Below are 21,241 nucleotides of genomic sequence, written 5' to 3' on the forward strand. Positions count from 1 at the left end.
TATTAATAAAAAGCAGTTTTGCTTTATTCTTGATGGCCAGAGTACAGCTGTGCACACCTGTAGATAGGCCCAAGGGAGCTTCCAAATGAAATTGCTTTGAAATATGTTTCTTCTGGGACACTCTTGAGTGATATATACACTTGAAATAATTCACTAGGTTTATTTTTTTAGTGAATAAATTGTATGTCCCCCTGCCCCCTAGGACCTTGCCAAGTTCTCACCCTGATCCTCCACCTCTGCACCAAGGGTCTGTTCCTCTCCTGGGGACATTGCCCCTCACCAGCCCTGTTTTTGCCAAGGAAGTGATTTCTCATGATGTGTGTGTCTGTGACAAGGCAGGGAATTGGGGACCAGTTACCCCTTCATTCAGTGCAGAATTAAAACCACTAAGTTATGTTTGTTTCGCAGGATACCAGATTTTGTTAAGGTAGATGGCTGTGTAGGAAGTAAAAGGCCTGGCATTGTTGTTAGGTAGCATCCTAGAAAGCAACAGAATTCATAGGAGACACTCCAGTACCACAATCTTCTTGTCCTTTTAATCCATTTCAAAGTTTGCGAGTGCTATGTCCCAGCTTTAGGGAGGTGGGCATTTGTCCAGCCAAAAGCAATCCTGGCTGCCATGGATTTGGGTAAGGTTCAGGTGAAAAGGAGGTTGTTCACTCAATCTGACGTGAATGCATTTAGGTAAAGACTTAGGTGTGTCTTCCTGCTGAAGGGAGAAGATAGTTTTCCCTCTCTGTATGTGCTGGGAACTCCCATGGTTAATAAAACAAGATTTTTGTAAGATGGGCCTAAAACCTGCCTTTCTTTATTTGTCTAAATCCATATCTGTTGGGAGCGTGTTTGAGAGCTGTTGGTGGGGTACAATTCCTGACACAGTGGGCCTTGTAAATCCTCAGCCTTGTTCCTGCAGTTGTAATTACTTTCTCATAGTAGGGGAGTTAGTGTAAAGCCAAGAAAAAGGGATTTAAGCCAGGACTTATGACGGGGGTCTTGAAAAAGCGAAGAGGATTTTTGGTTTTGTAGTTGATGCTGTGGTAACAAAATTGAAGCATGAATTTAACAGTTGCCTCAGTTAATTCAGTTTCTTAGCATGTATTTTCCCACCTTTTACACTACACTTTAGCTGGAGCTGATGAAGTACCAGTCTCACTGAAGTGTACTGTAAATTGCATTTAGGAGTATTTTTGCCCACACATATTTCTCAGCACAGTATTGATGTCCACGTGCAGTGTGTACTGCTGGAAAATGTATGTCTCAGTCCAGCATTGCATCAAAATAAAAGAATTTTTCTTTTTCCATAATTAATGAAGAAACATGTTTAACCCTGTTGCTTAAGCCAGGCTTAATGGTGCAGTGTGGATATCTGGGTGAGGCTATTGGAGCTGAAGGATGCAGTCTGAGATGGAAGATGAGGTTCATCCTTGTAGGCTGTGGCCACACAGCCTGGAGATTTGTAGAGCAAAGCAGAGAAAATCTGATGTCTGCGCAACACATCTTACAGAGGAGCTTATCCTGGAGTGGCTGTTTCCTCAGGCTATCAGGTTGAGAGGTGTTATGTACATCCCTGCAACGTCCTCAGGTTTAAATTCATCCCAGTAGTACAGGGTTTGTGCACTCCACAAGCTCTCTGCAATGTGAAACAAATTATGGTAAATGGGGCAACTGGGACATTCACTTTTAAAGTACTTTCTTGCCCAGAACAAGAAAACTCCTCTGAAATCTGAAAGAGAAAATTTGCGTTTTTAGTTTGTCCACTTGTGTGTGAACTATGTGGCTATGGAGCAGGGTGGGAGTGAAGTATTGCCTCTCTCCTGGGATTGCACAAGGTTTGCAGCGTGACTGAGAGTTGGAAGCAGAACTGTGGTGTTGTTTATTTATTTCCCCATGGTAAGTCTAGATAAAATGTCAGAGGAGACATTTAATCTTGTAAAAAGGTGGAAAATGGGAAGTTTCATTTGCTGAAATGTAACAGGGCCGTAGCATTGTACCTGTGCAGTGATGTTGGTGTAGGAAGGTATTCTGGTCTGGATAATGATGGCAGCATCTTTCTTGCAGGCCCAAACAGGAAGATGGAGTGTCAAAAAATTACCAATTTTGGAAACCAGCTTCTTCGTCGGAAAAATGTGGACTGCTCTCGAGAAGACAGTCGCCTGTCGCGATGCCTTAACACGTTTGACTTGGTGGCCCTGGGTGTAGGCAGCACTTTGGGTGCTGGTGTCTATGTCCTGGCTGGAGCTGTGGCACGGGAAAACGCAGGACCTGCCATCGTTATCTCCTTCTTGATTGCCGCCTTGGCTTCGGTGCTGGCCGGACTCTGCTACGGAGAATTCGGTGCTCGAGTTCCTAAGACAGGATCAGCTTATCTCTACAGCTACGTGACTGTGGGTGAGCTGTGGGCCTTCATCACAGGCTGGAATCTAATCCTGTCCTATGTTATTGGTAAGTATGGTGGGTGTGCTGCCAGAGCCTAGCTTTAGTTCAACGTGGCAGCCTGGTCTGTAGAGTCACCCTTGTTTGGGTGCCTGTGTTACTGTTACAAAATGAATGCTTCACTCTTGCACTCACCCAGGGTTTCAGGACTCATCACTGGGATACGTCTTTGATGTCCTGTGCTGCTGACTGAGGGCTTATTGCTGCTGGGAATTCCTCTGAATCCGCACCTCATCCCTCTGGCATCCCCTGGCTTCTGCACACTTGCTAGGGTGCTAAAGAGTGTCCTGTCTGCTTAGAAAGGAGCTGCTCATGGAAAGATGCTTTTTTACAGTGTCTGTACTCACAGTTGATCAAGGATTAATTCTGGTCCCTTTGGGATCTATTTAAAGTATCTGGAGATAAGAGTTTTGTCTTGTGAATTGCTGCAGAATTAATCTTGAGATGATCTTCAGGTTCACAGTCTCTGGAAAATACAAACCAAATCCCTTCTAAGCCCTTGACTCCCACTAGGAGAGGCCCTGGCTCAAGCTCAGAGCATGCGCTGTGCAACTCAGCTGATGCATTAAAACTAAGCCACACTTTGCTAATTAAGAATTTGTGTCTTTTCAAGCACATTCTGGGCAGGCTGCTTGTTATCATGCCTCTAAGGCTGCAACGCCAGTTGAGACTGAAAGCTTGCTAGTTAAACTGAAAACCAACTGTTTGCTAAATTACTAAAGGGAGTTGGTTTTTTTTAAATGCGTTTTATGGGATTTGTAAGCATTACCTCGGAATTTAGTTTCCATGGTGCTTGGAGGGTAAGAGCATATCAAGAACAACATAGTGGCATAGCAGCTGCCTGTCTGAGATCATGCTGGCTTTCCTCTGTGTGTTACCTGAAATATTTTTCTCCTCTTCTCCTCCTTCTTAACAAAAAAAAAAAAAAAAAAAAAAAAAAGAGAAGATGAAAAGCCAGAGTGATTAAACTCCTCTCCGTAAGAAATCTGAGTCCTGTAGCTATTTTGTGAATTACATTCACTGCAAGGAGTAGATAAAAATAATTTTTTAAAAAGTAAGTGTATAATTTCTTCCACACTCCTATGATGGACTCTGCTTAGGCTACACGTAGAAAAATTGAACAGACTTCTTGGTAATTTTTCTTCTGTTCCAGAAAGGTAATGATAAATCGTCTCCTTCATGCCCTTCATCTAGTTGGTTTTGGGGCCATTCCTACCATGATACTGGACGACCAAAATGAGTGACATAGCCGTGGTTGCTGTCCCAAAACCTGATTCTGCAAATGCACAATGAAAAGTTTTGCCTACTGAATGTTCTGCTCCGAGGATCTGGGCTCAGAGTGGTATTTCCGAGATTTTTTTTTTTTTCCCTCTCATAATGGATTTTGAACAACTGTCTCAGTTCTTATTTCAGAGTTGACTGATCAGTGTATTGTCACAAGGCAGGGAATTCAGTTAAAAATAAGTAGATACTATCCATGAATGTGTTCAAGTACAACTTCATTACTTTTATTGCAGTTCTGTGTCAAGAGTGAGTATTTGCAAACTGTCTTTCTCATAATTTGTGAGAAAGGGTGGCTAAGGTGGAAGAACACTGGGGGAGGATATGAGGTGTAGGAGGTCTCTTTATCTTACCCAGCTTTTTTCTCAGAGCTAATTGCCTCTCTTGAGAGCAAGGACAACTCCCAGCAGCTTCTGGGGCATGGAGGAGAAGGATATGTTGGCTGCCACTGTAAGGCCCCAATCAACTCACTCAATGAGACTTTTGAAAGTGTCAAATGGTTCCTGTACTCTGAGTTGGACACACGGGAAAAATACTGACCAAATAGTCTCAAGAGGTCAAAACAACACAAAAGTTTACTGGCAAACTTTGAAAAATTAGGAGACTTTGGCTAAAGACTTACTACAACATCTGATCAACATAAAACACTTCTCACAGCATTAATTTAGCCCATCCAACTTAGCAAACTTTAAACCTGTTCCATGTTAGTTACTCAAAATCGTCCATGTTAGTTACTCAAAATCTTCCAAGAACTGGGAATTAGAAGAAGGAGGGGAAGACGGAGAAGATATAGAAAAGCACACATAGCTACCAGCACCTGGGTTCCAGCAGTGTTCAGATACAAACTCCAAGAGGAAGGTAGGGTCAAGACGTGCTGCACTCATGCTCAGCCATAAAAACCCCTGGGCCTTTATGGGCCCTCCCCCCAGGTGGGATTTGTGGTCATTTGGCCACTTGGGAGCCGGGTTAGGCAGAGTGTAGCCCTGCCCCTGGTGTGCCAAAGCAGTGCTGGAATAGAGGCTGGGGGTGTGGGGGCAGGGCACTGCCTCAGCAGGACAGAGCTTGACCTGCTCACTGTCAAACTCGCAGACATCCTTAAATGTCTCGGTACATCAGTCCTTCCAGTCTCTGACAGGCACGTGCTGCACTTCAGAGCCAGAAGGGCAGAAAGCTGGTTTTTTTTTCTTAATCTTGCTGAGAAAATGCCAAGCAGTGTATCAAAAATGTGCGTCTCTAAAGGGCTCGGTCAGCTTGGTGTTTTCATGCTGAGGTTCTCAAACATTGGTTCAGGAAGTATTGTGAGGGTGGAAAAAGAAATCCTGGAGTCCCAAGGATGGGTGGCCAGTAACTTTTAATTAATTGAAGTGATTTTACTTGGGGGAAGGCTCATGTGGAGTCTTGGAGGTGGGTGATGAGAAATAATTGGGCGTGCAACTTATCAGTTATGGTCTAGAGACAAGGAGAAAGGTGTCCAGGTCCGGAATCTGATGTGAACTTTCTTCTGGGATGATGTGGGTTTGGGGAACTGTGCCAGATCGTGAGATGCGTTTCAGGAACTAGAAACTGGTGGGAGCTGGTAGGATGATGAGTAGCAGCATCTCTGGTAAGTAGGTGCTGCTGGGGTTTCCTGGCACTTGGTGACCTCCTTGCCTGTGCCTGTTCCTGCAGCAAGCCCAGCACCTGAGCTCTGCAGTCCTCCTGGGAGCTGTGTGCTGTAGGCAGGAGCCAAATCTGCTCTGGTGAGGCTATGCTGACGCAGAACTAGTAAGTCCTCCTGGGTACAGCTGAATGTTTTTGCACTGTGCTCTCTAATAACAGCAACATATTATCCAGGTGTCTGTGCTGTTGAAAGAAAGTCAGATTCCCCCTGCTCCCTCAAGCCTGTTGGTTACAGAGAGTTCAGGATAAATGGCTCATAGGTTTGTGGAACTGGCATCAAAGCAGCTGGCATCTAATATAACACATGCAGGAGCTGGGTGTTCCTGTCCTAGAACATAAAATATTAGAGCTAGGACAAAAAAATAGCACTAAAATAGTCTTTTTCCTCGAATCATGCCAAAGCTAACCTGAAAAATTGTAATGTGGTGTACGATAACTTTTGCAATTTCTCAAGATTAAATTGATGGCAGTGATGTCCAAACTCTTTAAAGGTGTTCACACTGTGCACTTTTCTGTCTTGGTGAACAGAAGAGTCTCCCAGCAGGTCTGTTCTGCAGCTTAATTTTTATTCTGTTGCAAAGCTGGATTGGGCAGGTGAGTGTTCCCAGCTGTGCTGCAGGTGTTGCCCACCGCTGCTGCAGAGGATTTGGCTGTAGGTGAGCACAGACATTGTTTGACAGGATTGCAGGTGCCGGAGTTGGGACCTGAGCACCCACTCACAGGTGAGTGTGGCAGGACAGACTGTTCTGGGTGGAAAGGGGCCCCTGATGGCATCCTCTGAGGAGCTGCTCTGCAAGCCAAAACCAAGCCAAGCTCTTTTTTAAACTAGGTAATTACTAGGTACAGTAATAATTATGATATGCAATTAGGTGCTGTTATATACAGTGTATGCACTGTATGAGACATTGGGTGTGTAACAGTAGCCACATTAACACAGGAGAGGGAGAAGTTGGCTTTTAAAACCCAACTTATTTCACAAAATACTGTCACTGTCTGGTGGTAGTTCTTTGTTGTTACTATTCTGGTTCTCTAAAATTACTTTTATGGCCCAGACACTGTCCCCAGCTTGCTTGTCCTGAGACCCAGGTTCAGTCCTCACCTCAGCAAGCTGCACACAGTTGGATGCACTCAAACAGAAACAAAAAGCAGCCCCAGAGGGCAAAGCCTGAGCATTTGCCACAGGCAGGAACTGTTCCACTTGCTGTGGTCATCCCCAGCATTCTGCAATAGGCTGACTTATCCTCAGATAACATGTAAATTGTATCTGAGTCTTTTTCCTGCTTGGATGCTCTAGCGCTGCGGGTCAGAGCAGACCTGGGTGTTGCCAGAGTGCAGAGCTGGCCACTAGTGTGGCCCAGGCTCTGATGCTGCAGCATTGCACTGCTGGAGGGCAGCTGGATTCTGTAAGGGCACTCTGCCTGGGCTGCAGCCACCTGACTGGGGCTGCCAGGGACTTCTGCCAGCATTACCTTTGGACCTCTCTGGTAACAGAAATTACCAGGTTTGGGGGAAGGGCAGGCCCTTGGGGGTGTAAGGAAAAGGTCAGTCAGGGCAGTATCAAAGGCAAAGTTGAGGTTTGCAAAGAAGCCAGACTAAAAATACTTTTCTCATCTTGTCAGCTCAGCATGAGTCTGCGGCCCACCACCTGTGTGTGTTACTATCAGAGCAGATGCCAAGCATGAACACAGGCTGTGGGCTGGGTATGGATATGAAAGGCTGCTCCCAGCACCTGGGAGCACGTGCAAGGTTGTTTTGAGGCCCTCTGTATTGAAACACCTTACAAGGCTCCCCCTGGTTTGGAACATGTGCCAGCCACAAAGGGTGATCTTTGTCCTTTCTATCCTCTGGCAGGAACCTCGAGTGTGGCCAGAGCCTGGAGCGCGACGTTTGATGAAATCATAGGGCAGCACATTGAAAAATTTTGTAAAAAATACATGACGATGGATGCTCCCGGAGTGCTAGCAAAATACCCAGACATCTTTGCTGTGGTGATAATCATCATCCTAACAGGTGAGGCACTGGAGGAGTTTGTGGGTCTTGCACCTACTTCTTCCATAATCTCATTGTTTGCTTTTGGAATGAGCATGAAGTCCTGATTTATTTTGAATAACATATTAAAGACTTTCTTTGCTACAAGTGTTGGATTGACCTATATAGCTGCTGTGGAGTTAGCACAGGGCATAGCCTATTTACAAGGTTTTTAAATTAGAGGGGAGCATTCTCAGTATTCTTTGAGCCACTTTTAAAACCTTCAATCAAATTTTGTATAAGGACGAAAAGAAAAGATGACTTGTTATCCTCAATCAGGTATAGGAGTTTAATCCTTCCCTCCACAAATCCTATTACACAAGAATTTCATGCAGTTAGTCTATCAGCCTTATTCCCCCTTTGATAATCTGCCAGTTTTTGATGCCTTGAGCCAGGAAAGTGAGGGAAAGAAAGAAAGAGGACTTGGTTACAGTTTCATGTACTACTGTTTTAGTTTTGGGGTTTTTTTAAATATATATGGGCTTCAATTTGCAGAAGTGAATACAAGACTCCAGAGAAATAAATGTGTCACAGACAGTCCGCACCTCTTTTTTTCTTAAAAATGTGTCAAGCCTTTGTTCATAAATTGGAAAAGTCTTGACATCTGGCAAGATCAAAATTCTTCTGAATGTTTACCTCAACGCTAGCTGGGTCTTGCAAAGCATTACCAAGTTTAGGCAAATTTTAAAAATTATGCTTCTATACTCCTCTGTGGTTTCCAGCAGGCAGAAGCTGCAGTGTCACACTGGCAAGGTTATCCTGACATTTCCCACTCTGATCGGAACGGTCTTCTCACTGTGTGCTGTGCTCATGGGGACAGGCCTCAAGCAAGGGATGCTTTGGCATTTGGGTTTGCATTTGGATCTAGGACTGCATCGAGGGCTGCTGAAGCCAATAGCAGCCCTCTGTTTTCAGGATTACATCTGAATGGGAGAGATTTTTCCATTTGTTCACTTGTAAGTAATATGAATTGCTCTCATTTCAAATCAGAATCTGATCCTTCACTTCAGATACAATTTACAAAATTTAGACTTCCTTACTTTAGCACTGCTGAGGTATAAAATTACAAAGGTTACCTTATAATAAGGTGGCTTTATGCTCCTGCATGAAGCAAATTCCATGGATTTTAATAAAAAAGGCAAACCATTCTTTTCTAAAAAAAAGCTGCTGAAAGAACAGCTTTAGTCTCAAATACCATCACCACAAGTTTATTTCTGCTTGCACTTTCTTGAGCTTCAGATTTCTATAGAGTACCTTATAGATTTTGTGGGCTGGTATGCAGTCCTATCAAACACTCTTCTGAAATGGCTGTCTCAGCTTATTTCTTGCCTTAAAAGAAGGAAAGGTGAGTACATAGGATGCTCGTCTCTCATTGAAGTCCCTTGGAGTAGCAGTAAAAGAACACTGTGTTGTGCTTCTCTTCTCCCTCAGGCCTGTGTGAAATTTTTTTACTTCTCCTTCAGCCTTAGATTTGAGTTAAAAGTTTCAGTTCTTAACATTCAGAAACTTGAATAGGAAGTTAAGAGAGCTTGTCGACCTGAGAAGCCAAGCTATGCCTCAGTGAGATTTTGTTTGCCAAGGCCTGTAGCCATGCTCTTCTTCAGATGGATGATCTTAAGGCCAAGCTGCAATCCTTCTCTCACTGAACTCACTGGCAAATCTCTTGCTGATTAAGTGGGAGTAGGATTCCCGAGATGCCACCTTCTTCTTTGTCTTGAGCTCTAGAAGTAGCTATTAGAAGTAGAATCCTCCTGGATTTGGTCCCTGCTCATAAACAGAGGAACCCTGTTTCTAAGGAAAGTTGAGTGTTGTATATAACTTCTGCATTTCGCCAAGACCTCTAAGACAATGTTCCTTCATTGAAACCCACCTGTTGTGCTTTCTCCGGGTCTCTCTGTGGAGTTTGAGGCTGTAGGAGTAGTTTAAGTGTATTAGCAAAGCACTTTACCAGAGACACAGTCCACATGGGCATGCTGGGTGGGAGAGTGTGTCACATTCTGCAGAAATAATGTCAGAGCTGAAGTCCTCATCCTCCTTCTGGATAAGTGAATCCTCAGCTACTTGGCTTTATGAAGAAACGAGGTGTGATAATTTGGGCAGAGCACAGCATGAACACAGTTGAGCTATGTCTGTGGGTCTCCAGCACCTGCTGCTGGTGGTGAAATACCTGACCTATGCCATTTTTTCCCCAGGGCTTTTAGCTTTTGGTGTGAAAGAATCTGCCCTGGTGAATAAAGTGTTCACCTGCATCAACGTCCTTGTCCTTGGATTTGTCGTGATCTCCGGCTTTGTGAAAGGATCTGTTAAAAACTGGTACCTGACTGAACAGGACATTTACAACACCAGCCATAGCATTTTCAAAGACAAGTAGGTTGGATGTTTTCTTCTCATCTCAGAAGCTGGTGCATTTTCAAAAGCAAGTTTAAATGCGGGGTTGTGGGCTGAGTTAGAAAACCAGTGAATGGGATGGCTGCCTCCTTTGCCACATCCTTTGGAGGCAAAGCTGTTTTTGGCGTGTGTTTGCTGAAAGCAAGCTGTGCTGATGGGCTGCAAGTGCTAGGGGTAGGTTGTGTCACTGTGAGCCCTGCTGCGGGATTGACCATTTCTGGCCTTGTAACCAATATAGCACCCAAAGTTGAGACAAAAGAACTCTTTAGACAGTGTTCTGAAGGATCTACTCAAGTCTGCACCAGGCTGCCTCTGGTGCCTGTATGAAGCCATGTCCAAGTATAGCTGTGTACTTTCTTTGAATACTTGGGCAATATCCTTTTGGCATTGTTGTACCTTGTAGAGACCTTGTCCCAAATGCCTCAATAAAATGAAGGCAAGTTGCAGATTATTTTAATGCATTGCTACAAGCATATCATAAATCTGTTTTTAATGACATTTTGTTGTTGGCCAAAATCCTGTCATCCTACACAAGATCAAAATTAAGGAGCTTAGAAGGCTTATCAGTAAGACAAAGCTATTAATTTTTGCTTGAGACTGTACCATACAAAATAAGGACCTTTAAGTATCTCCATGTATATCAGGCCTTTTATGATGTCCTGCAAGGAAGCACAGTTGGGCAAAATTTGGTGAGATTCATAAATGTTGTGTGGGTCAAATTTATGTTGTGTAAAAGTTGCTTCTTGAGCCTCTTTTCAAAATTCAACCTGCTGCAAACAAATTGCTTCTGTAGCACCGGTCCCTTCTTCCCTCCTGCTATTCCCTTGCAAGGAGCAATTACTGCAAGAGTTTCAAAGTATGAGTGCAGCTCTTTGACCTGTATGACTTACTATTTTTGTAATATCTGTCTGGGGTTTATTTCATCATTATTTCCAGAGTGATCCACATCTGGGTTGTGCTATTTCTGTTGGCCAGGTTTCATCTAAGTCTCAACAGAGCTTCTGTGAGAGAGTTCAGATATTTATATGTGAGAAGACTAGCAGATTTGGGATTTAGTTTAGTTTAACTGCCTTAACTAATCTTTGCAAAGACTTTTCACTGAAAAAGTGACTTAAGTCATTTGAACTGTAGGGTGTGCTTGTTATGTCACTCAACACAAGGCACATGGATATGGGGTTGCAATCCAAAGTGTGCTGGGATCAGCCTGTGTTTGTTGACTTAAATGAACTTTGGTTAAGGCTCAGCAAAGCAGTTGGTGTGTCAGGGATCCAGGCTCCACTTCTCTCTCATGGTTACAGGCATGGTTTGAGTATGAGCTTGGCACACAGAATTTGAAAGATGATAATTGAAGATGAGGTGGATTTTAAACAATCATGGCACCGTGCATTCCTTTCTTATGTCTACTCACCTACCCTTTATCTGACTCCATCTAAAGTAAAAAGTGGATGGTTCACATGGTTCTCAGTCTTCACCTTTTCCAAAAGCTTCTGTTCAAATGAATATATGTGTCTACACACATGCAGTAATGTTAGGAGATTATTTTTAATATTCATGCTATTTTCCCTTGTCTTAGCCAAGACATTTTTATCCACCCCTCAGAAGAGGTGGTGGAAACAAACCATGAACCATTTTTATTCCATGCCTTCCCCAGGCTGTTGCAGGCCAGTCCAAAGCTCAGCAGTGGGTAGGGCTTAGCATTTTGACTGGCATGCTAGCATATGAAAGGGAGAGCCTGCTTATTCAAACTTTGGCTTTGGATTTTGTTATGAGCTGTGTGAATAGCTTTGTGACTCCCAGCTAGGCAGGATCACTTCTAACCCAGTGCCATGCCTTTCAGTCAAACACAGGAAGAAAAGCTCTACGGTGTTGGAGGGTTTATGCCCTATGGATGGAAAGGAGTCCTCTCAGGGGCAGCCACGTGTTTTTATGCTTTTGTGGGATTTGACTGTATTGCTACTACAGGTAAGAGGGAAGATGTCTTCATTCTGGTTATGAACCTGGCTGCCAGTAGATTGACTTTCAATAACATTGCAGAATACAGATAATAGGGAATTCAGGACAACACATTTGTCGTCCCTGTGAACCTCAGCTCAAAAATACACTTTTGGCTCAGCTGCTCCTAATGGTGAAAGTGCTGAATTTGTTCAAGTCCCTGAGTGCCTGAGTGCTGACTTCTAGCTGCTGTGGCACACGGATAAACTGTATAACCACGAACTTCCTCCCTTCTTTGCCTGCAGGGCCCAAGCTTGTGGATGGTCAGTGATGACACAACCAGGTCAGACTCCACAGAAAACATGTGCAGGTTTACCAGCTAGGCAAACAGGGAAGGCCCAGGTTCACATGTCTGGTATAAGTTTGAGCCTCTAACTTTAGATGATGCTTTAATCAATAGGTTATTCTGGAACAGAGTTCTTCAGTGCCTTCAGCTGAAGAAGCTCTGATGTCTTGGAGTATTTTAAAGATCCAGAGAAAGAGGAAGCCTCTGGGGAGTAAACTGCACCCTACAGCTGTGCTTCAGAATCAGAGATTTTACCTGTAAAGGTTAAGAGGTCTTGTTTTGAGAGAAGCCATCAGCATAGTCATATTTCTTGTGGCTAAGATGAATCTTAGAAGATGAATCTGAAGAAAGGATTATCCTTAATTTCACATTTGGCAAGAGCAGTTGGAGCAGAGGGAGAAGGGAATCATCACAGACAAATAAAGCGTTACTACGTCTTCTTCCAAGAAAGGAGTTGGAGAAGTGTTGGCTCCATTACTCCAGCCAGCCCTGGAGCCTCTCCTTGTGGGAGAAACATTCATCTGCTTTTAACTTGTAGGTGTATGGATCTATGTTTATCAGTTCATCCTGCTAAATGCAGGAGCTCTTGCTTTCAGAGCAGTTTTGTAGGACTAGGAAAGCTCAAATCTGTTCTGTAATTAATCAGTGCCTGAATTTTGAGGAATTTTGGGGTTTTTACACACATTTTTCCTACTTGGTTGTTGAAAATTTTCCATAAAAACTTTTGTTACGAGGCATTTTCAAATGTCCATATGACTTTCAGACACTGCCCTTCTCCAGAAATGGGCACCTATGGTGCCATGATCCTGGTGTATTAGTTTTGGGGGAGATGTAACTAAAATGGACATCCACGGATTTTCCCTACAACTGCACAATAATTTCTTGTTCCATCATCTGTGATCATTGAACTCTTCTTGGGTCTGCACCATCAGTAGGATAGAAGGAGTAGAATAGAAGGACGATCTGTTTTGGGAAAAGGATTATTTTAATCCAGATTGTTTCTGTGCCTGAGTTTACAAGGCTTCCACGAATGTGTGTCAGAAGTGTCAGGAGCAGCAGAAATGGGAGCAAACAGCCTGTGATATCCAAGTGGCAAGTGGATGGATCAGGCAGCATTGTGGTGAAAGAGCACCTCTGTACCCATGAAACCTTTGAAAGCCCCAGCCAGCACGCCTGCCCTAGGTTGGGATAAAGGTCTTGCTTGTCATTTAGCTGATATTTAAATTTCTTTCTTCTAGGTGAGGAGGTAAAAAACCCTCAGAAAGCCATTCCTATTGGCATTGTGGCATCTCTTCTCATCTGCTTCGTGGCTTATTTTGGCGTGTCGGCTGCCCTGACGCTCATGATGCCTTACTACCAGCTGGATACCAATAGCCCTTTACCAAATGCCTTTAAATACGTGGGTTGGGATGGAGCCAACTATGCAGTGGCTGTTGGTTCCTTGTGTGCACTTTCTACAAGGTAAGACACTGCTCTTCACTTCTGCATCCCTCAAGGTACATCTCTCATGTACCTCCATCTCCTTTAAGAAATGGAGCGGAGACCAGGGATGAAATTCAGAGCTACTGACCTCAAAAGGACCAGGATTTCACCCTGTGGTAGGTACCAGAGAAGCAGGTGACCAGTATCACTTCAGAAAATCCCATCTTAGCAGAAGACCCAGCAGGTGCATCTCAGGAATATAAATCTGGATTGAGTGACAAAGTCATGGAGGAAACTATGCAGTGCAAGAACAGTTTGGGTGCAGGACATCCTGGCCTGCTGGGTGGAGAGCAGACTTGTGTCAAGTGGTGCAGGGTGCACCTTCAGGAATACATGGGGCTTACCATATCCAAGGCCATCTGTCTGCAGGTTACCTGCAGGACAGCCATCTGTGTGGGAGACAGGGCACGCTGGAGGCAGAACTTGTCACCTCTTGAACTTGGAAGGCCTATTTCAGATCAACTTAGATGTACTCAATTAGGTGAGCAACTTACACAGGCTCATGGAAGTTACAGCTCTTTTACTGCCTGAAAGTCAGGCTGGTTTTATGTCCCATGGCTAAGTTTAGCTATCCAGAATCATATAGCTGCACCTCAGTTACCAGCTATCAGTAACGTGGGTGTTCAGTGGGAGCCCTTGAAGGAGAAGCTGAAGTGAATGAAACCCACCTGTTCTATAGTTACACTGCCATAAACTTGCTTTCACTTACGTGCCTGTGCTCAGCAGGAGATGATATAAGCAGATTATTTTTCCTTCCTGTGTCTGTAGTCTCCTTGGCTCCATGTTTCCAATGCCTCGAATAATTTATGCTATGGCAGAAGATGGACTTCTTTTTAAATTTTTGGCTAAAGTCAACGAGAAGAGAAAAACTCCCTTAATTGCAACAGTGACCTCAGGAGCTACTGCAGGTAAGATCCAAAGACTTGCAAAGATATGTGGAAAGGAGACATAAGCTCATCTTCAGGGCAGATAAGTCCGCCTGACTCTAGCCCACTTACTAATTGGATATACTGCGGAATATGGCATCCCAGAGGGTGTCCTGGATTTCCAGGGCATGCCCTGAAGAGTCTGGGTGAGCGTGAGCAGCTCACTGTGTGCTTGTCCCTCTTTCTCAGAGCTCATTGCTTGCAATCCTGTCTCATGCCAGGAACTACCTTTATCTGCTTAGCCAGCCTTGAAAGTAATTAACGCCCTGCAAGGCAGCAGCCAGCGGTGCCCCAGCATCCTCGTGGCTCTTGGCCTGTAGACACTGCACTGCCTGTCCACCTGTGGGTAGCAGCTCTGCAGAAGACACCAGAGCAGATGGCCCCTGTGGCATTGGCATTTGTTAATCAGTTAGTCACAGCTGGCAGCCATCCTGTTCTCCCCTTCTCCTGGCCCGCCAGAAATATGGGAATTAAACCTCCCGGACAGCAAGGATGAGCAGCTTACCCTGTTCTTGCAGCCACCCCCTTCCTCACGATGCCTGGCAAAGAGGAGAGTGGCCTTGCTGCTTCCTCTTTACCTTCTGCTGCAAATGCAGGATGAGCCGTGGGTACAAGAATGAGCCACCTTTGGTGGGGAGTTGCTGCCAGACTGCTGCCCTGGGCTCTGAGCTCCTGTGAAAGGGCTCAGCTCCTGCTGCTTGGACTTGCAGAGCCTCCTCACAGCCTCCTTCTCCCACACCTTCCTCTTCAGGTATTCTTGGGTCCAGACCATGGTAGGGTAGGAACAAGAGCAATATTAAAAAAAAAAAAAACCAAAAAAACCAGCTTTGTGGTCTCATCCAAGTGGTTCATAGTGCCTATGACCAAAACCCACACAACACTGCAGGGACAACATTTGCCAGCTGAGTTTGAAGGTTGGGCTGGTTATTGGGCTCCAGGTTGTACATTAAGGTTGAGAGGGGCCGGGTTGGCTCTGAGGTCCCTACACTCTCATATGGCTGTTGGTGCCACCTGATGTCTGACTGTGTGTCTTTTATCCACTTTGTCTTCTGAAAGCTCTATACAAATTCCTATACAACCAGGGTTACCTGGTGGGGGTGTGTAAGCAGGGTAATGCATAAGGAATGGCAGCCTTTTTCTGGAAATCCCTGTGATGACACCTGCTGCTTCAAGATGCCCTCTTTGATGCTTGGTCCCATTGCATGCACAAGCCTGATTGCAGCCCAGCTGAGCTGAGACACCAGGGCAAGGTGCTGCTCATCCTCTGTTGCCTCTAGCTACTTCCAGGAGATAACTGTGATTTTAGGAGTGCTGCAGCTGCACTGGGGGACTAAAATGAGGTTGTGGCTTAAACCCATGCTTTTTTTTGGTAGTTGGGTGAACATGGCTGTGTGAGACAAACAGGCTGGAATTCACTGTAGTAAGCATTTCCTATTGTTTCAGCTACTGAGGCTGGGACAGCCTGTGGAGTCTTAGGGTATTCATGCACCAGGGCCTACTTCTCCTTCTCTTGGGACATCTTAAGCTCCCCTTCCAAGTCCTGAGGAAGAGTCACATGTGTGCTACATCGATATTAACGCTGCTGAGATGTGCATGTTCTGCCATGTTGCTGATTTTTCTTCTCTCTTACCTTCCTCTCCTCCTACAGCTGTTATGGCCTTTCTCTTTGACTTGAAAGATCTTGTGGACCTCATGTCCATCGGGACCCTCCTGGCTTACTCCTTGGTAGCAGCCTGTGTGTTGGTACTGAGGTAAGAATGTAGAAGCTTTGTCTCTTCTGGCACACAGAGAATTCCACACAGCAGTCAGATGTCCTCATAGTTTCTATGGGCACATCTCCAGCTACAGGCATGTGAAGAGCTTGTTTCTTTAATTTCATGGGGGACTGTGTTAGTTGGATCTACAGGGAGGTCCTCTGAACTTGGTTAACCCTTGTTCCGTGCCAGTCCTGCTGTGGTGAACTCTAAATGCCCCAGGAGATATGCAAAGGGGTAGGGAGGAAAGATGTGTGATCCTGGATGCCTGTCTTGTCCCCACTCTTGTCCCCAGTGGGGATACCATTTCAGGTTGTCCTCCTTTTGAAAGGGGATTTGAGATGAAGTCTAATAGCAGGAAAGAACTGATCGTGTGTTTGCAGGATCAGTGTGTCTTTTAGAAGTGCTGAGCTCCCATAGCTTCCCAAACCTAAGCTAAAAATATTCAGCTCTTGGCACCTTCCAGACAACAGCACTCAATTAATGAAAAAAATATCTGAAGATCATGTTACTGAAAAGTACCTTTGTGTGTTGAATGACTTACTCAGAATCAGATGGAGGCTTTCACAGCAATTACACTGAACTAAGAACAGTCTTGAAGCAGGTGAAGGGCCAGTGCTGTTCTGTGGTACCATTGCTTTGTGTTTGTGCTCTGCTCCCTGCCCCTTGAAAATTCTTACCAATTTGCCTTATCTGTCTTAAGTTTCCTGATTTCCCAGCCTACTCTTTTCCTCAGAGCTAGAAATGGCTTTTTAATTTGTTTTTGCAAGCTGCTGTACCTATTGCATGACATTTCCCCCATCATGGGTTGGCAGAGGTGACAGCCTGTTTTGTAGTGACCTTGGCAGTGGATTTGTCTGCCTCTTGACTGCTTAATGATGTAGCAGCTGAATTGTTTCCAAAGCTGTAAGATCCTGCCACTAGTTTCTTGCTGTGGCTAGGCCCAAGGATTTCACTGCATTTCACAATTCTCAGTGTTTAACAAAGGCCTCATTGTGAACACATCCCCACAGGAACAGTTTTAAGGTGACCTTCATTGTGGCCCAGTCCTTTAGTCAGACTTGTGGCTGAGTAACTTGACAAAACCTTCTGTAACAGAGAGCTGAGGCTGGAAGAGTTTTTATTTATGGTTCCACATGGTTGTGTGTCACAGCCCTTTTGAATATGCTGTCCACACTTGCAACAACCATTCTTGCTTCAGCTCTTCCTTCCTTGTGTGGCAGCAGATAAGCTGGCAGAAGAGCCTGGGGTGGAGGGGTATGGAGCACCAGAAATGCTGCTGCAGGGTGTGATAGCTGCAGAGCTGTTAGCTCAGCCACCTCTGTGCCAAAATGCAAAAGCTGAACTGCCACAGGTGACACAATGGCCTGGTTATGACCATCGGTCTGTCCCTCTGCTGTTTGCTTCTCCTGTCACCCACTCATGTCTTGGTGACATGGATGACAGGGCTTGGGAAAGGGAGCACGGTCTGCTTTAGAACACTTACGTTAGAACCACGCTGTAGGTGATAAGAGCTGGCCATACTTGCTTAGATCATGATGACATCATTCCTCAAATTTCCCCTTCAAGCAGAAGGGTATAGACATGACGTGGGCCTGTTCTGGTGCTGTAAAGGTCTGGCATGTAGCCATTACTATCTGTGTGGCTTTTAAATGAGTGGTACCTTTATTTAAAAGCCAAACTAACAGGCTCTTTGTCATTTCCTTTCCCTAGGTACCAGCCAGAGCAGCCTAATTTGGCGTACCAGATGGCAAGGTCGACAGAGGAGACAGATAACAACGAGTCTGTGAGCACCAGTGAGTCACAGGCTGGGTTTCTGCCAGAGGAAGAGGAGAAGTTTTCCCTCAAAGCCATACTGTGTTCCACAGATTCAGATCCTTCCAAATTCTCTGGTTTGGTGGTGAACGTCTCAACCTTCATCTTAGGTAAGTGCTGGGCAGTGTGTCTCTGGGGCAGTGAGTCAGCTGGTAGGGCTTTGTACTCACCATGGTGGGAAAACTCATCTCCTTGATGTGATTTTGATGAGCTTTTGTAATGGCCAGAATAACTGAAGATTAAATTTTTGACTTAAAAAGAAATCTGCAGATGGAGTGTATGGGGGTGTATAGTGGGAAAGGCATTTCTGTTATGGTTAGGGTTTTTGTGAGTCGCTGTTTTGTTTGTGAGCTTTCAGATTCTGCTTTGCCTGCTTATGATTTGTTCTTGGGTTTTCCCTATACCTAAAAAGAAAATAAAAATCAGTAACCTTTGGTGTCTGTTCACAGGTTTCCTTATTGTGGGTATCTGTATCCTGACTTCCCTTGAGCCAAACATTCTGATAAACACTGTACAGATTATTGCGGCCATCCTTGTTGTCACTATCATCTTCATTATACGGAAACAGCCTGAAAGCAAAACCAAACTCTCCTTTAAGGTGAGTGTCCTGGGACATGTAGCTAGAAAAGAGGTGTCTGGGAGGTGGTTGGAGGAGGAAGTGCATGTGTTGTATCAGAAGGGGGACACTGGCCAAATGGATGTGCATAGACTATAAGCATGATGTCAGCTTTGCTATCCAGGAGAAGCTGGAAAGGCAGAACCTGCTGCAGTGGTGTGGCTGGAAGGGAAGGGCAGGACCCTGCCTTTGAAAGCACATGGTTATAGGATAGGGAACAGACAGACACTGGAAGAAAGGGGATGGTTGTGAAGGGCCACATCAGATCATGGATACAGAAGGAGAAAACACAAGAAGTAATCTTGTTTGCAAAGATCTAAGGCTCTAAGTGCACTTTCATGTCCTCCTTAGTCCCCATAGAGGCTAAGGGATGACCATTCTCTCTTAAACAACCTTAAGTATGAGGAACTCTGTAGTTTTCCTGCCCTCTCCAAGCACACCATCCTTTCTGTATTAAAGAAACACTGGGATGGGGTTTTTCTCCCAGCATAATCCTACAAAGCCATGCTTTGTCATATTGATTTCAGGTAGCTCTGCAATTTATTAAATTGATTTTGGGTTATAATTCCATCCTCTAAACTGCTTTCATTTGGATTGCTCTTCAATTAAAAATTTTCAGTAAATTCACAGATTTTAGTAACTTAATACAGCCAGTTTTCCAAGGTTGTGTTTGCAGCTCATTTTGGGGTAATGGTCCCAAAGGTGGAAACAGAAATGTCCAGGAGCAAAAAATGTATGCATTCTCACTAGATTGTATTTTCTGAACATACTTCTGAGGAGGTCTATTCACCTTTTGCTCAGGATATCTCACCTCTTTTTTTTTTCCCCTCAACCACTGTCCTGTCAAAGAAAAAGAAATTATACCTGACACAGCTAAATCTGTAATCATAAAATCATAGAATTTTGGTTGGAAAAGACCTTTAAGATCATCAAGTCCAACCATTAGCTCAGGGCTGCCAAATCCACCTCTAAACCATGTCCCTCAGTGCCACTCTACATGTCTTTTATACACCTCCAGGTATGATGATTGCACCACTTCCCTGGGTAGCCTGTTCCAATGCTTGACAACCTTGTTTCTTATCTCTTTACTGTTCTTTGGGCATTTACAACCTGCTGATGATTTTTCTCCAAAATCACTCTGGAAATCCAAGGCTGACCTGTTTGTTTCCCAGTTGTTTTACTGTATTTTTAACATGTAATTTTTCTCCCTTCCCCAGTCTTCAGAGACTTCACCCATCTACTAAGGGCTCTCAGAGTTGCTTATTTAATAGTTCAGAGATCACTTCTGCAATCTCTGGGTACATAACTCACCCACCTAGGGAAATTTTATTTGTCTCTACTGACTTGACAAAACCAACCCCAGAAAAATATTCTTCTTCTCTTTTCCAATTTGTGTGCCTATCCCCTCTGTCTAATGATGTGAGCAGCTACTTTACATAAATTTTTTTTGGCAAAGCTTAAATTAAGAAAGGCCACATTTCTGCCTGTTTGTTTTTGTAGATCTCCTTTTTCCCTTAGGAGTGAAGTTCACTTTCCACTTAATTTCACCATATTCAGAAACTTTTTTAGTATTATAATCTGCCTTGTTTGATTTTATATTTGCAATGCTATTTTCTGTATTCTTATTTTTGCATTTTGGCTTTGCTGTCTCATTCTTCTTTGATTCTCACACCACTAAGGCATTCTTGGTACCGCTATAGTCACCTCTTGCAGTATTTGCTGGTTTTCCTTGCTTTGGGATAATTTGCTCTCTATTGCTTCATTGCTTTGGTACCTGATGGGTGAAGTTCCTCAGGTCCCTCCTCTGACATTCCCCTTACCTTCTTCTCTTGGTCTTCAATAGGTGCTTGTCATGATACAGTCCTTGGTTTTTACTCTTCTCTCCTTTGCCCCACAAGTATTTAGTATTGCCACTAAAATTTGCCTCTTGCCTCCTTCTAGACCACAAAACAAGCTTTTAAAACAGGTGAACAGCATTGTTCACATCTGGCAGCTGAAGAGTTGGTAACAGCCATCATTTCCCATTTACAAGGGATGTGATGTTCGTTCCTGCTCATTAACTGTGCTTGTAGATGTAACATATCCCTTGTTCTTTCTCAGGTACCTTTTTTGCCCTTTCTTCCTGTTGGGAGTATTTTTGTGAATGTTTACCTCATGATGCAGCTAGATGCAGGCACGTGGATTCGGTTTGCAATCTGGATGCTCCTAGGTGAGTTTAAGTGAAAAACGCTATGTGCAAAGTTATAGATTTTGTTCACCATACATTTATTATAGCACTCCAGGAAGAGATTCTACACTCTGGTCATCCTTGGGCAACCCTGGTGACTTGACTGAAGCCCTTTAGTCAGCCTGTAACAAGCTTTGTTTCAAATTCAAGGGTCTTGAAGCCTTTGTGTGGACAAAACAATAACCCATGAACCATCTTATGGGTCTTGTTGCCAGCAGAAACCACAGAGCTTTCCTTGTTGGCTGGCCTTGCGCTGCTGTCCAGGTGGTGGAGCTTGTGCTTCTGGAGCTGAAGAAGCTGAGCTGCATCCCAAGATGCTCCCAGCAGCCACGTAGATAAGGCTGAATTGTCTGA

At 44.3% G+C, this 21,241-nt stretch overlaps 1 protein-coding gene across 1 annotated transcript in view; it reads left to right on the forward strand.

Moving 5' to 3' along the window:
• SLC7A1 (solute carrier family 7 member 1) overlaps positions 1 to 21,241 on the forward strand; it is a 37,960-nt gene that overhangs the window by 13,335 nt on the left and 3,384 nt on the right. Inside the window, exons 2-11 of the mRNA XM_041416058.1 lie at positions 2,059 to 2,442; positions 7,225 to 7,383; positions 9,594 to 9,768; positions 11,627 to 11,751; positions 13,306 to 13,528; positions 14,318 to 14,457; positions 16,124 to 16,226; positions 17,943 to 18,154; positions 18,494 to 18,642; positions 20,761 to 20,869. Coding sequence (XP_041271992.1) covers positions 2,073 to 2,442; positions 7,225 to 7,383; positions 9,594 to 9,768; positions 11,627 to 11,751; positions 13,306 to 13,528; positions 14,318 to 14,457; positions 16,124 to 16,226; positions 17,943 to 18,154; positions 18,494 to 18,642; positions 20,761 to 20,869 — 1,765 coding nt within the window. The 5' untranslated portion in view covers positions 2,059 to 2,072. The remainder of the gene's footprint in view (positions 1 to 2,058; positions 2,443 to 7,224; positions 7,384 to 9,593; positions 9,769 to 11,626; positions 11,752 to 13,305; positions 13,529 to 14,317; positions 14,458 to 16,123; positions 16,227 to 17,942; positions 18,155 to 18,493; positions 18,643 to 20,760; positions 20,870 to 21,241) is intronic.

This window comes from Onychostruthus taczanowskii, unplaced genomic scaffold (genome assembly GCF_017590055.1).
Source record: "Onychostruthus taczanowskii isolate IOZ18803 unplaced genomic scaffold, ASM1759005v1 scaffold50, whole genome shotgun sequence".
In the NCBI taxonomy this organism is placed as follows: domain Eukaryota; kingdom Metazoa; phylum Chordata; class Aves; order Passeriformes; family Passeridae; genus Onychostruthus; species Onychostruthus taczanowskii.